At 41.5% G+C, this 15,720-nt stretch overlaps 1 protein-coding gene across 9 annotated transcripts in view; it reads right to left on the minus strand.

The window, feature by feature from the left end:
- PIKFYVE (phosphoinositide kinase, FYVE-type zinc finger containing) overlaps positions 1–15,720 on the minus strand; it is a 120,519-nt gene that overhangs the window by 41,420 nt on the left and 63,379 nt on the right. For all 9 annotated transcript variants that reach the window (XM_075608462.1, XM_075608459.1, XM_075608457.1 and 6 more), the window contains 5 exons: positions 8,310–8,488; positions 7,434–7,547; positions 6,810–6,918; positions 6,029–6,177; positions 4,983–5,073 (listed from right to left, as the gene is read on the minus strand). In XM_075608462.1, the coding sequence (XP_075464577.1) occupies positions 4,983–5,073; positions 6,029–6,177; positions 6,810–6,918; positions 7,434–7,547; positions 8,310–8,488 (642 nt within the window). The remainder of the gene's footprint in view (positions 1–4,982; positions 5,074–6,028; positions 6,178–6,809; positions 6,919–7,433; positions 7,548–8,309; positions 8,489–15,720) is intronic.

Raw genomic sequence — 15,720 nt, forward strand, 5'->3', positions numbered from 1 at the left:
ACCTTGCATCTGGCTTCCTCCACGAGACAAAAAAAATCAATATTTTTAGCATACACTGAGGGATAAAAGAAGTTGGTCAGTTCTTAATAAATGCGCTCACCCCAGGATGTAGGCAGCACTATGTACATTTTATTTCTCAACTGACTATTATTAAATAATGCTGGCTATCTAAGAGACATATGGGACATGAAGATTTGTTTTTTTCCCCCTCCCCATGTCACATATATAAAAGAGTTAAAATACTGCATACTACAGGTTATATACACCCAAATAGAATTAATAAACAAACCTCTATATCAGAAAACAGATGAGTATCTAGCTCTTTTTTATTCACAGATTGCAAATACCAGCAAGCATTAGAGTATGAATTCATGTTTATCAAGTAAGCACCAGTGATTAGCAAAGTTATCATTTACACCATAACAAAAATACTCTGCTTCAATTTCTGTTTTGGCTGTTTAAACATTGATGGAGGCATATAAGATGCGAGCGAGATAATTTGTAGAGAGGTTCTACTGAAGTAGTAGCAGCTAGCATACTAAAAACAGATGTGGAGTGCTACTTTGTATGCAATGAATGTGATCTCTTCAACATCCAGATGATGGTCAATTGAACTAAACGACTAGATTTGAATTGAAGCAAAATAGAACTCTATATCAGGGCCGCCGGACGGGGGAGAGGGGGGGGGGGGCAGGGAGATCTGGGACAATTGGCGATTCCTCTAAATACTGGCTCCTCTAAATACTGGCTGGCTGTCCCCAGCTGCCTCCTGGCACACCAAACTCTCCCCTGTCAGTGGCTGCTTCTGGTGCGTACTGGAGGGAGTGTGAGGACGGTGTGGGAAGAGGCAGGCAGAGCAGCAACCAGAGGTGGGTGGTAACTGAGTAAAGGTAAAGTTTTACTGAGCAAGACTTCCAGTTCGGTTACATTATTATATTGTAATTAGGTTTGTATCCGGTTTATAAAGACAAAAATGCCACACATACAGTATGATAGTCTGATTTGTAACGATTCTCTTTCTTTCTTTAAAGAGTAATAAAATCCATGAAGAATGGGAAGGCTCCTGGATAAAATGGAATTACAACTGAAAACTGGGGAAGAAATAGAAAGAATCCTTGCAAAACGCTTCAAATGCTGCTTGGAGAACCGGAAAATTCCAGAACAATTGAAACTGCCATAGTTATTGTCATCCAGAAGAAAGGAGACAAAGAAGACCTCAAGAACTACAGACTAATCAGTCTACTTCCAATCACTTCACATACAGGACCCCTATAAGCTCATATTGAACCCCCAAAATAACCACAACATATATATATTTATTTATTTATAAAATATTTTACCAGGAAGTAATACATTGAGAGTTACCTCTCGTTTTCAAGTATGTCCTGGGCACAGAGTTAAGACAAATAATACATGTTTACAAATACAGTTACATAAATGAGCAGGGTATACATTACATGCATATATGCGTATAAGTGTTAAAGAGGAGTGCTACTGAGCATGGCAATATATATTTAAAACCAGAGACAGAACATGAAACACAGACAGAGCTCAGTGCTACATCCAGAGACACTAATACACGGTACAGTGCCTAAATATATATATATAGATATCTTTTGAATAAAATGGTCTTTTAGTTTAACTCTTTGGCCAAAGTGTTGTAGGTTATTATGAATCTATTTTAGTGTTAGGACCCTTGAGATGTGGTCTGCCTTGTAGGGGCTCAACGGCTTACAATAAATAAATAAATAAATATATATAGGCACTGTACCGTGTATTAGTGTCTCTGGATGTAGCACTGAGCTCTGTCTGTGTTTCATGTTCTGTTCTGGTTTTAAATATATATTGCCATGCTCAGTAGCACTCCTCTTTGTCACCTATACATATATATATATATATACATATACATATATAGTGGTTATTTTGGGGATTCAATATGAGCTTATAGGGGTCCTGTATCTTTTGCAATTCTTGTTCAGCTGGTCCTAGCTGATTTGGAGAGTGGCTCCTCCTTCCCTAGTTTGAAGCTCACCCCCTCCCACTCCATTGCACCTTCCACACCCATGGGAACTTGCATCCAGCTTGATTGCGATAAATCTAATACAGAGTGCTTTTCCTGGTATTATACAGGTTAATAAGAGCTTCAATCAGACTTGGAACTATGCAATTAATTTTGACAGATTTATTATAAATCATTCTTCCTGGTAATGTACAGGTTATTAAGAATCTATTTTAGTGTTAGGACCCATGAGATGTGGTCTGCCTTGGAGGGGCTCAAGGGCTTACAACACTTTGGCCAAAGAGTTAAACTAAAAGACCATTTTATTTAAAAGATACACACATTATATTATATTATATTATAATCTCTCTCTCTCTCTCTCACTCTCTGAGATATATAATCTATATTTAGGCACTGTACCATGTATTAGTGTCTCTGGATGTAGCACTGAGCTCTGTCTTTGTTTCATGTTCTGTCTCTGGTTTTAAATACTTCCAATCACTTGCAAGATTTTTTCAAAGATACTCACTAATCGCCTACAACAGATCCTGGACTTAGCCCAGCCTAGGGAACAAGCAGGATTTCGCCGTGGATACAACACAATGGACCACATCCACGTCATACAAGAAGTGATTTCCCAAAGTAATGTATACAATCACTCGGTTTAGAATTTGTAGATTAAAAAAAAAAAACATTTTAAAATCGGTATACACTTCAGTGGTCCTAGATGTATTAAGACAAAATGTTCCCAGATGCGTACATTGGTATTCTAAAAAATGTTTGAGAATGCCACATCAACCATTAGAATACATGAAGATACAAGCAAGATAAGGATCAGCAAGGGTGTGTGGTAGGGAGACACCATGTTACAGAAGCTTTTCACTGCAACACTTAGACATTACATTTGGAAGAAAAGGTCATCAAAAACAACAGTGAATGTTTGAGTCATCTGAAATGTGAAAACGGCTTATTTTTATCACAAGTCTCGTGGACCTTCCACAACAAATTGGAGAAGTAAGAATGTGAGACTCCATATAAATCTCAGCGAGACTAAAAAATGATGTTCAACAAACGTGCCAAGTCAGCAATGATTTAAATAAATGGAATAGAACTAGAAGACGGAGACTATGTTTACCTTGAATTAAATCATTAGGAGAATGAGGAAGGGATGGTGTGAATTTGGAAGAAACAAAATCATATTTCAAGGGAACCTTCCACTGTGCCTCAAGAAGTAAGTTTTCGATCAGTGCATACTGGGTATTACCCGAAGAGATAGGAAAAATAATTAATGGGTTTGAAACCGAACCCAAAAAAGTCTGACATCATAAGGGTGAAGAAATTAAAAAGTAGTGGGCCAGACATAATGTAAGAAATGACCACAGTTGGACAAAGATGGCATGCCCCTGACGAAGTGACCTAGTGTCATAAAACGCGTAGGGTGGTCCTTTACACTGAACTAATCATTTGTGTACTTTTTGGGTCTAACTATAGTTGGCTGTATTTGCACCTAATTGGCCATCACACGAGTTCCTAATCCACTGTAGCGCTACTTGCGCAGGATGTACCAGGGAATCTAAGTCACGACGCATGCGCATTGCGTCATCCGGCGGCGACGGTTACAGCGGGTCTGTCAGCACGCCAGCGGTTGAGGTCTGCAGACGCCCTGTGCTACTTCCCTATCGGTTCTCATTCAGAGGCTTCATAGCATTGCTGCTATATGCTGTTTTACTGTACACATTTCGTGAGTAGGATTTCATTTTTAGACCCTCCGGAAGCAAACTTCTATCAGTGTATTCTTATGTTAAATTTGTTGTTATCACATCAATCATTTTTCATTAAAAGTTATCAGTTTTTATTGTAGCTATTTTGTTTTTATGTGTTGTATGTTGTTAGTTCCATTAGTCTGTTATTCCAGTGTTGCACTATGATCTGTCTTTTTTTTCCCGCAGATGCCATGAGCCATCAAGCAAGCCATCCTTGGATTTACTCTGACTGCGAGGGCTGGACAATCCAGGGTTAATCACTCAGGTGATATCTATCTAGGCGCCGTTATTTTGTGTTTTTTGTGGAATTACAAAAGACAAACAGAACACTGGGGGACCAAAATGGGAGGGGGGTTGTTGGGCACAGAATTCAAAACGCATCATTGTTGAACCCCGATTAAACATAATTTGATATTCTCTTCCTTTCTTTTTGAAACTCAGGGGTTTTATTGCACACACTGGGTTATTTTTAATGTCTTGGCATTTGTAAGATAGGATTGATTACAGAGAAGGTGTCAGTGGATTATGAAATGGGAAGAGAAAGGGCACTTAAATCTAACACCAAGGTTTTTTTATTTTGTACATAGATTATTTAACACTTCGGAAGCTAAGCCACATCACTGTCTCAGTAGAGACTTAACCAATTATGCGTTGCAAGCATCTCTGGCAGCAGGAAAGGGGATAACCTGCTTCCATCTACCACCGTTTGAAATATTGGCGGTAGATGGGAAGGAAACAATGAGGGGCCACGTTAAATGTGGTCATCTAAAAACAAGACAAAAAAGTTGCATATTGCCATGAATGTGCATTCGAATCTAGGAGTAATAGAACAGAAGCCCTCTTACAGAAATGTTTTACATGGTGGGAACTGATGGTCCTCAGTTAAGAGTCCTAGTGTCAAGCAATGGCAAGGTCATTTATCAGTATTACCAAAAAGCTTGCCAACAGTTTCATTCCCTATTTGAATTGGAGTTTCCCCTCTTCCAGCATTGATGATCAAACACAAAACTAAAATAATAATAATCGATCAAGTAGCTTGTAGAAGAGTAAATTAAGAACAGAGCCAACAACACACGGAGTGGTTTTATACTTTCAAACTCATGGGCGGAGTACAGTGTGATTCTCATCTGCCATAAACTGTTTTGGGAGAATGTGTTTTCATGGTATTCATTCATCAGCAAATCTGTTTTGATCTGATGCAATAAGAACAAACATATTACCTTACTCTCGTCACCTTGCCTCATTCTCCCAGGACTGGCTGGCACAGAGGGACGTTTACGTCCTTTTTCCTGCTGAAAAAGTTCTTGCAACCTGCAACCAGATTTCAAACATGGAGTCAGAATGGATTGGGATTAAGCCACTCAATTTATAAATGCCATATAGTTAGTTAGATTGGGCTCATGAAGACAAACACTTTATACAAGAGACCATTTTATTTAAATTGTATTCCTTCCAATGGTGACACACACACACAACCTTTATATCCATCTATAGATCTCTTAATATTCTAGTCGCTGGTCAGTCATTTTGCTATAATGTCGATTTAGAAAAAATTACACCTGCAGATAATTGTCAGGTATGTATATATCTGATGCTGCAAATGTCTACCAGTCTGTGTACACATCCCAAAAAATATGTATTTATACCAGGGATGCAGTCTTACCACTGGTAAAGGCATCTTTAACATACCTACTGTACCAGACTTTTCAGAAGTTTAATTAGCTGCAGTCAGGAAGCTATGAAATCACTGTTGCTGAGTGGCTAACAGGCATCAAGCTGATCAATGACACATTTTGGATGAAAAGCTGAATGCCCTTCTACCAACCCCTTGACTTCTCTGGTAGCATATACAGATGCTGCCACCAGTATCTGATGACTTGCCTTGGAAAATTTGCGGCAATCTCCCAGTAAACTGCAACATTTCTGTGAGATTCTGCAGCCAGACTATTGGCCCATCGGATTAACACAGTGGGGGTCCCTGAAGGTCCCATTCAAACTGAATGGGACTGCAGGGAACCCCGCTGTGTTAATCCAATAGGCCATTAGTCTGGCTGCAGAATCTCACAGAAATGTTGCAGCATTTACTGTGAGATAGCAACAGTATTTTCCCAGGCAAGTCATCGGATACTGGTGGCTGCATCTGTATAATGTATGCATTGCACGATCTTATTTCAGATTGTCCTTAGCACTTTCTTGTACAGCAGGTGTTAAGGAATGGAAGTCCAAAAGTGCAAGTTCTTTATGTTAAGTATCTGAGCTTATTAACCTGTTGTTCCAGGCCTGCAGCATCTCACACAGCGACTGCTTCTTGGATGTTATGGACTCAAAGACAGAGTTGAGTTGCTGAGGGGTGTCCAGATTGGACATTCTCACCTGGAGCTTCTCAATCCAGTTCCGGAACTCTACCTCTTCCATCTGAAAAATGAACATAAAATGAGAGAACAGTTATAGCTGTAAGATACTCAGGGGTTCAAATTGCACTATGGCAATGCATCCTCCTGAGGGAGATAAAGAGTACTAATTGATCAGAATTGATCATAATTATATTTTTTTGAAAAGAAGAGCTTAGTCTACTTTTTGTGCCAGAGGCACAAGGAGCGCGGACACCAATACTGCATCCACCTGCTTCAAAGGCAGTATTCCTACCTTTAAGGTATTCCTTCAGCCTAGGAAATAACAATTGTGGGATAATAACGTGTATCCTGTGTTTATTCAGTAGTAGAGTATACATCTCAATTAAACATCATATAAATAAAAAGATTGAGTGCAACAACATTCATCAAGTCTTTCCAAGCCGAATTACAGATTATATAAAACATACATACACATATATGTTTGTACAATAGTTTATGAAGGTGTGTGTGTGGGTGAGAGATATGCCTTGTTGCATTCTGTTTGGTATTTGTCCCCATGTATTAGCTATAATGTGCAGTAGACCCCTTACGGAACTACTAACCGTAATCTGAATTTCTCATTTGCCCCACTGTAACCTTATTCCTTTTTTATTTGCCTGGTGTGCAACCGCTATCTTATATCTGCATTGTTACCTCCTTCTGTGCAAAGAGATCTTCCATCTTTTCCTCCCTCGTCTTGTTAAATGTGTCTGTCTTCAGGGAAGTGAGACGGTCATCCACTGTGAAATATACTTGTGCCACTCTAGGGATATGAAGAATTAGAGTGTGAGAAACCAACACAAGACATAAAAAATCACATATCTATTTGTTGTAACGGTTTTTAAAGGGTCACGCCCTCCTAGGACCAATAGGACCAAAATCTATATAATGGCAGTGATGCTTAAAGGCTTACATCTGGGTGATTGAGGCCTTTTGTTACCAAATTTGTCACTCAGCGGATAATTCAATATGATCCGAAGCAGCCACTCACTTAAAATGGGGGTTTTTCAGCAGATCTCACTACTTTGGGGTATACTAAAATACCCCCCTAGTGTATAAGAATTGTAATAATTTTTTTTTTAAAGTTAGTTTTAAAAAAAGTTAGTTACTAGCTGAAACTTGAGGTATAGATCTAAAATTCAAGACATCTGAAGGTTGGATATTTTCCTTAGATATCAAAAATATTGGCCATCTTAATTAGCCTGTTCCTATTGCCTAATCCTGCTAGGATGAATCAGAGGTAGCATAATGAGGTAAAAATTAAGCAGTACAACCTACTTTTGTGCGAAGTCCTTCAAATCCTGAAGGATGAGCACTTTTGCTGGAGTATGCTGCTTGATAAAGATTTTTGGCAGTGGGACACACACTTCAAGCAGTCTGATGGAGGAGTAACTAAATATATTGAAGAAAACATTGTAAGTAAACATTCAACGTACAAGTACACACTTGCCAGCAATTTTTTTTTTATATATAAAAAAATTATAATTTGGTGGAAGTCCAACGCAAGAAGTCAGAACTTCTGTGTCTATATTAGTTCTACTGTTGATTCATTGGACAGTTATGATTACCAACCCCTGGAAAGGATTTGCTCTTAAAACAACCCATTTAAAACAATTACAGATCCAGGGGTGGCCAACTCCAGTCCTCAAGGGCCACAAACGGGTCACGTTTTAAGGATATCCCTGCTTCAGCACAGGTGGCTCAGTTTCAATTAATGACTCAGCCACCTGTGCTTAAGCAGGGATATTCTTAAAACCTGACCTCTTTGTGGTCCTTGAGGACTGGAGTTTGCTACCCATGATTAAAAGTAAAAGCACTCCAGCTCCATTTAAAATGATTAAAATTAAAAATGATAAAAATATGTTTAACAGCAGTGAATTTCGGCCCAAATGACTGACCATGCGGCACAAACTATGTTTGGAAGAGTTATGTAATGGCAACTTGGAGTACAGTTGTAGCAGACGTCATTGCACCTGTTAACGCAATGTGATGGTACCGCGATATTTATCACAAGAAATACTGCAGCGGAAACAATTATAACATGTCTGTGCTCTTTAACCGTCACAATATTTTCGGAGTCATTTCTTGCATTAAACAAGTGTTAGCAAAGGTAATAATGTTGGCTACCTCAATAAGGTTTTTTTTAGTCATTACCTGAAGGAAGCCACCATCTGGTTGTAGGAGAAGTACTGGTGGTAGTTGTGGTGTATGGAGTGTCCGCAAGGCTCAGCATTAGCTCTTCGCGTGTACTGGTTCCCATAGAACCGGAGTTCCAAATATTTAGCAAATGACATGGACCAGGAGTCATTGGACAGAGGCACGACGGGGGTCACCTAAATGTTAAATGTGCAAAACACACATTAAAGTAATGTTCGGCGTAGTTTTTTTTGTCCTGGATACATAAAAGGTGGAGCTGTGATCTACATAGATTTTTGTTTCCCTCTCTCTTCGTTTTTATATCTGTGGGAATGGTGTCAGGCTTATTCGGCACATTTCAACCCTTTAGTTACCAGAAGAGCCCCTACAACCGTGCATTGAAGGCTTATCTAGAAGCAGAAGGATCAACTTGCTATTTTCCTTTTTGTCTCCCTTTACAGCGGTCAGAGAAGGATCGATAGATATAGATAAAAATACCCCATTCCAAATCGGAGACATCCAGCCCTCAACTTGCCAAGAATTGAACCTCAGGAAGTGATGTATGGGCCCAGTATGAATATGTAACAGATCAGAGTGATTCCAAAGGTGTAGCAGAAAAGCTGGACATTAATTACACCCAAATTTAAACCGGTAATTACAAATATATAGCCATATATACTAAGCAGTCTTCAACCATAAGGCACCTGCAGGAGCTGGAAGGGAAGGCAATGGGCTGTAAGGAATGTTCCAGCACACCGGTCTCGTCTTATGATAAAAGACCGCTTCGTAAATAAGCCATATTAAGATTATATGACAACCGGTTACACTAGGTTATAGTATTAATGAATAGTGAAAGGGAATGGAAGGTAGAGCACTGCAAAAGGCAAAGGGCTGGAGGCAAAAAAATAACTATTTATTGGGGATATAAGCCAAATGGACAAACACACATACTAAAAAAAACTCTGAGGCGTTTCCCGCGTCAGAGTTTTTTTTAGTATGTGCGTTTGTCCATTTGGCTTATATGCCCAATAAATAGTTATTTTGTTGCCTCCAGCCCTTTGCCTTTTGCAGTGCTCTACCTTCCATTCCCTTTCACTTTTCATCTCTTCATCGGTATTGAAGCACGCCTATCCAGTTCATGCACATATACAGCAGCAATTCCATCGTGAGGATGTCCTCCACAGCTGCTTAGTGGACCCGGTGTAGCCAGTGTGAGGACGGGGCTCCATTCACACACGTGGACACCGCGAGAAGAAGACATCTGACGGAGACAACCATCGCAGAGATGTGGATCGTCTGCCAGTCTCCCATCAGCCGCCACCCCCTGTACGGAACCCAACAGCAACAACGCGGGAGGATTCGCAGGCACCCGGTGAAGGAGCAGGAGGCTCTGTCTGTACAGGTCTCTGCCATTACCAGCTGGCATCGCATCCCGGGTTGCCATCCCCGCAGTTAGAGGAAGGAGGTGCAACTCCATCTGGATCCCGTTTATCTGGGGGTAAGAACTAGCGAGCCGGCTTGAGGGCTACCCCGACGGAGTCCAGGTGAGGTGGTGGTTGCACCAGCTTCATACACAATTGGCTGAAGGGCACAGACCACCAGCTTATCATTTATGCATACCGGTTTTTGATTTCATATATTTATTTATTTTATATGGAGACAACGCAGTATTGGTAGCATCAGCTTGGTGGTCCTTCCCCCTTTTTTCTCGTATTAATGAATAGATTTGTGCCCAGGTGAATGAACCTCTGTTCTAGGTAATAAATGTTTGCCGCTCTTAAAAAGGTATGTGGCATTCAAAAAACTCTTGACAAAAAGAAGAAAATTTAAAACAACTTATCGTAATTTTCTTTTCCTGGAACCATGGCAGTAGGCACATAGTTACCCTCCCTGTGTATGTCTAATGCCTATGTGCCCACTGCCATGGTTCCAGGAAAAGAAAATTACAGTAAGTTGTTTTACATTTTCTTCTTTCCTGATCACCCTGGCAGTGGGCACCATTGGGACATACCCAAGCAGTGACAATTTTAGGGAGGGATACATCAGAATAAACACCACCAGTTAATGCCTTTATCAGTTTGACCTTTATTAATACACTTTACACTTTATTTCACTACAGATTCTAACACTCTACGACCAAAGCTTGCGTCAGCTGATGATTGTACGTCTAGTCTGTAGTATTTCAAGAATGTATTGAATGAGGACCAGACAGCTGCTTTGCATATCTGTCCTGGTGTAGCCTGGGCTTTAAATGCCCATGAAATAGACATGGACCTTGTAGAATGAGCTTTAATGTTCAAAGGTTTATCTTGTCCTTTGCTTTCATAAGCTTTTTTAATACAAGACACTATCCACTGGGAAATTGTTGTCTTTGATGCTGCTTGACCTTTCTTCGGTCCCTCTGGTATGATGAATAGTCTGTCTGGCTTTCTGATATCTCGCATCCTTTCTAGACATCTTACCACGTCTAATTTATGCAGTCTTTCTAGTTTCTTATTCTTTGGTTCTGGGCAGAATAACAGAATCACAATTTCTTGATTCATATGGAAATGCGATACAACCTTTGGCAGGAATTGATGCACTGGTCTGAGAACTGCCTGGTCTTGATGTATGACTAGGAATGGTTCCTTGGCTGATAGAGCCTGTAGTTCTCCCACTCTCCTTGCTGAGGTGATTGCTATCAAGAACGCCATTTTCCATGATAACCATTTTAAGCCTATCTCCTGTATCGGTTCAAACGGAGCTGCTGTTAGTACATCCAATACTAGGGACAAGTCCCATGTAGGTACCCTGTTCTTGATTTGAGGCCTTAATCTTTTAACTGCCTGCAAGAACCTGATGACTAATCTTTCCATTGCCAGATTTCTTTCCAATAAGGCTGATAGCTCATTGAAAGTACAGGTTTCTGCACTAAGACTGAGACCTTTCTCAAATCCCTTTTGCAGGAACTCTACTATTGATACAATTCTAGGTGAAAGGAAATTTTGTTTTTCTTTTTCACACCAATCGCGAAAGCAAAGCCAGATTCTATGGTATACTTTCGATGTGAAACTTTTCCTTGCTTGTAAAATGGTCTGGATTGTTTTGTCTGAACAACCCTTCAGTCTCAATGTTTCCCGCTCAATCGCCATGCCGTCAAGGCCCATTGTTTGGCATTCGGATGACATATTGGCCCCTGTCGCATCAGCCCTTTGCGATCTGGTATGTGCCATGGTGTATCTACTGCCATATTTACCAAGTGTGTGAACCAAAGCCTTCTTGGCCAGTATGGTGCTACGAATATCACCTCTGCTTGGTCTTCCCTGATTTTCCTGATTGCTTTCGGAATTAGGGGAATTGGAGGGAACAGGTATGCCAACTTGAAGTCCCATTTGAAACAGAGCATATGTACCTTGTGCGCTTGAATGAAACTGTCTGGCACAGTAGTTCCTTACCTTGCAGTTCTGATGTGTCGCCATGAGATCTATGTCTGGCTGACCCCATCGCTCTACTAGTTCTTAAAACGCCTGTGGATCTAATGCCCATTCTCCTGGGTGTATGATGTTCCGACTTAGAAAGTCTGCTGTGACATTTTCCAGTCCTGGGATATGTATGGCTGTAATTTCCGACACGTGGCGCTCTGCCCAAAAGAGGATCTCTGCTGTGAGGTTCATCAGCTTTCTGCTCCTGGTTCCTCCTTGCTTGGCTATATACTTGACAACTGAACTCTTGTCTGATTCTATTTTTATATAGCCACCATTTATTTGGTCTTGGAAAGCTTCTAGGGCCCTTTGTACTGCTTTTAGTTCCAGCAGATTTGATTGAAGATGCTTTTCCTGGTTTGTCAAGGTTCCTTGCACCAATGTTTCTCCCATTTGGGCACCCCAACCTGCGTTGCTCGCATCTGTTGTAATTCTTACCCACTGATCTGGGTGTAGTGTTTGTCCTTTTCCCAGGTTTCGGGTATCTTCCCACCACTTTAATTCCTGTTTTGTGTGTGGGTGTAACAAGATTCTTTGTCTTGTGTCTTTGTGATTCCCGTTCCATTGTTGCAAAAAATTGTTTTGTAATGGTCTCATATGTAGTGCTGCCCATTTTGTGACGCTTAATGTTGACGCGAATTTCCCTAGGAGCTTCATGCATTCTTCTGCTGAAGTCCTGGCAGCTTTCCTGAGCTTCTTTGTTTGCATGGCTATGTCTTGCCTCTTTGCGTCTGGTAGTCTCACTTCTCCTTTTGCTGTATCGAATTCTACCCCCAGAAATCTTAACAGCTGAGTGGGCATGAGATGACTCTTGTCTCTGTTTATTAACCAATTGTGCTGTTCCAGGAAGGTTATTACCATCTTCTGGTCTTGTAGTTTCTCCAGACTTTTTGATTTTACCAGGATGTCGTTCAGGTATGGGTATATTTCTACCCCTCTTTCTCTCATTTCTGCCACTAGAGGGGCTAGAACCTTTGTAAACGTCCTTGGGGAAGTCGCCAGACCAAATGGCAGTGCTGTGTACTGATAATGATCTTGATTTACTGCAAACCTTAGAAATCATTGGTGTCCCTTTGCTATGGGTACATGTAGATAAGCGTCTTTTAAGTCTATCGCCACCATCCAGTCTCCAGGTTGTACTTCTTGAATAATCAGGTTCAACGACACCATCTTGAATTTTCTTATTCTCAAGAATAAATTTACCTTTCTTAGGTCTAGGATTGCTCTGTAATCCCCTGTAGGTTTCTTTACTAGAAATATTCTGGAATAAATTCCACTTCCTCTGTCTTCCTGAGGTACATTCTTTATTACTTCTGCTTGTAATAACTTCTTTAAAGCCGAATTCATTTGCCTTCTTTTTTCCCTGGACTGTATCCATGTTATTAGGCCCATATTTCTTCTTGGCATCTCTCTGAATTCTATACTGTACCCCTGACGAATGGTTTCTAATACCCAATTGTCCTGTATTGTTTGGGCCCATGTTGCAGAAAACTGCTTCAGTCACCCTCCTACTGGCAACTGCTGGGCCCTCTGACCTTCATGTGGACTTGTTCTTTGCAAATGATCCTCTTCCTCTGGTGCCACGAAAAAGCCAGTTCGGCCGCCCCTCCAGGTTGTTTGTCTTGGAAATGACCTGCCAGGTCTATATGCCTTTGCTTCCTTATACTGGTTTCTATTAGCCTGTTGGAAACCGAATCTTCTGGCCCTGTTTTCCTGAGGTAAAAAAGTGCTCTTATCTCCTGATGCTTTTGTTATTATGGCATCCAGTTTGTTGCCAAAGAGGAATTCACCTTCAAATGGTAGTCCACATAAGCTGTTCTTTGATGCTGTGTCAGCCATCCACTGTCTGAGCCATAAAGCCCTTCTTGCTGATACCACTAGCGCCATAGATTTAGCTGCTAATTTTACCGCATCCAATGAGGCCTCCGCTATGTAGTCTGTTGCCCACTTTACTTCGGACAGTGCTTTAAGAATAGCACTTCTTTTTACACCTTTGTCTATTGCCTCTTCAATGTTGGCAATCCACACTCGCATAGCCCTTGCTGCTGACGTAGTTGCTATGGCTGGTTTGTAGGATGTTCCTGCTGTAACGTATGCTTTCTTCAACACGTAATCCATCTTCCTATCCATAGCATCTTTAAATGACGCAGCTTCCTCTATTGGGATTGTGGTCTTTTTTACTATTCTGGAAATAGCAGTATCCACCTTTGGGCTGACATCCCAAAATTTTACCTCCTCTTGTGGGAATGGATACATCTTCCCAAACATTTTAGGCGTAAATACTCTGGCGTCTGGTCGCGCCAACTCCACCTGAATGACGTCTTTAATTACTTGATGGATAGGAAAGACTCTACCTTTTCTTTGTCTCGCCCCAAAAAGTTTATCCTTCTTGTGGGTTAACTCATCAGTATCTTCTAGTTCCAATGCCTGTCTCATGGCTTTGATGAGTGGATCCACCATTTCTACATCAAATTCAGATTCCTCTTCCTGAATATCTTGATCTGATGAATCCATTTCACCCTCTGATACTTGAAAACAATCGATGTCAGACTCATCTGATGAAAAACCTTTCCCCTTATCCAGACTAGTTTGGGATCTAGATCTTTTCTGCGCCGGGTTAACTGCTTGCTGGACTGCCGCATCAACACTCTGTTTGACTGCCTCCTTCATCAATACAAGGAAAGTGCTCATTTGTTCGTTGGAATCCCCTGCAGCTGCCTTAAGACAATCTTCACATAATTACTTCCCTATTAGGGCTGGTTTCTCGCAAGCTGCGCACCATTTAGTTTTCTTAGCAACCTTTCTTTTATGTTGCAGGGATTCCCCCGTACCCTTTGAAGATTCTGCTTCTGGGAGGGTAACCGCCGAACTATTTTATAAAAACAAAATAAATACTAAACATACACACTAATGTATATAGACCATCTCTCTTTCCCATGTAGAACTAAAAACTAAGGACTCACCAAGTCTTGGGAACTGAACTTTTAGGTGTCTCCATTTTCCAATCCATTTCCAGCACTTGGATTCTCCCTGCTGAGCATTCCATGCTGCAGTCTCTCACTCATACATACACACAATGTGTCCGTCGCTTCTGCGACGTCATCAAGTGCTCGTGCACGGCCCGCGTGTCTGTGCACACATCTGCTGTCCGGAACGTGACGCGCGCGCTCCCGTGCACTGTTCCCTCTACCGCAGCGTTCCCGACGCTAGCGCGGTCAATTTGAGCCTTTTTTCCGGCTCGCAGCTATGGTTGCTCCCCCCTCCGTGATGTAGCGGGCTCCTGGGGTTCCTTTTACCGCAGCGTACCAGATGCTAATGCTGTGAGTCTGGGCCTCCACGGACTCTCAGCTGCAGCGGCTATGCTCCCCCTCCTTTCGTTTGGTACTGGGGCTTCCTTGCATGTAAGCTTCCACGCCCGCGGCTGCAGCTGCTCCCGACCCCACGGATGTACTGAGTTCCTGGGGCTCCTCCGACACTTAGGGGTCTCTGTCTTGCCATCGCATGGGCGCGTCGACCGGAGCTTCAGGGCAGAGAGGCTGAGGTCCCTGGATATCTGCACAAGGTGCAGTAGGTGAGTCCCTTTACAAAATAAAAAATCCTACTCCTAGCTGTGAGGACAGGAAAAAGACTAAGGTGCAGGTAGAGGGAGGGGCCTTATATGGCCTACCTGCAAAAGTCTATTTCCTGTCCTACCTAGAGTGAGAAGGGATTAACCCAAAGGTGCCCACTGCCAGGGTGATCAGGAAAGCTAGCTACCCTAAACATTTAGGACATATTTAACAAGCGGTCTCCTGTTACAAGACACTTTACAGCACATTTAGCTCAATGGTATGTAAGGAGTCTAATGGACAGGCACGGTTTCGTAAAAATTCAGCATCCGACTACTCTTCCAAAAATCCCTATAGGGTTTATATATTAATCTATAGGGTGCCATATAGAAGGTGGCCCTTGTGACATCTAGTGAACAT

The sequence above is a fragment of the Ascaphus truei genome, chromosome 7 (assembly GCF_040206685.1).
Source record: "Ascaphus truei isolate aAscTru1 chromosome 7, aAscTru1.hap1, whole genome shotgun sequence".
NCBI lineage: Eukaryota > Metazoa > Chordata > Amphibia > Anura > Ascaphidae > Ascaphus > Ascaphus truei.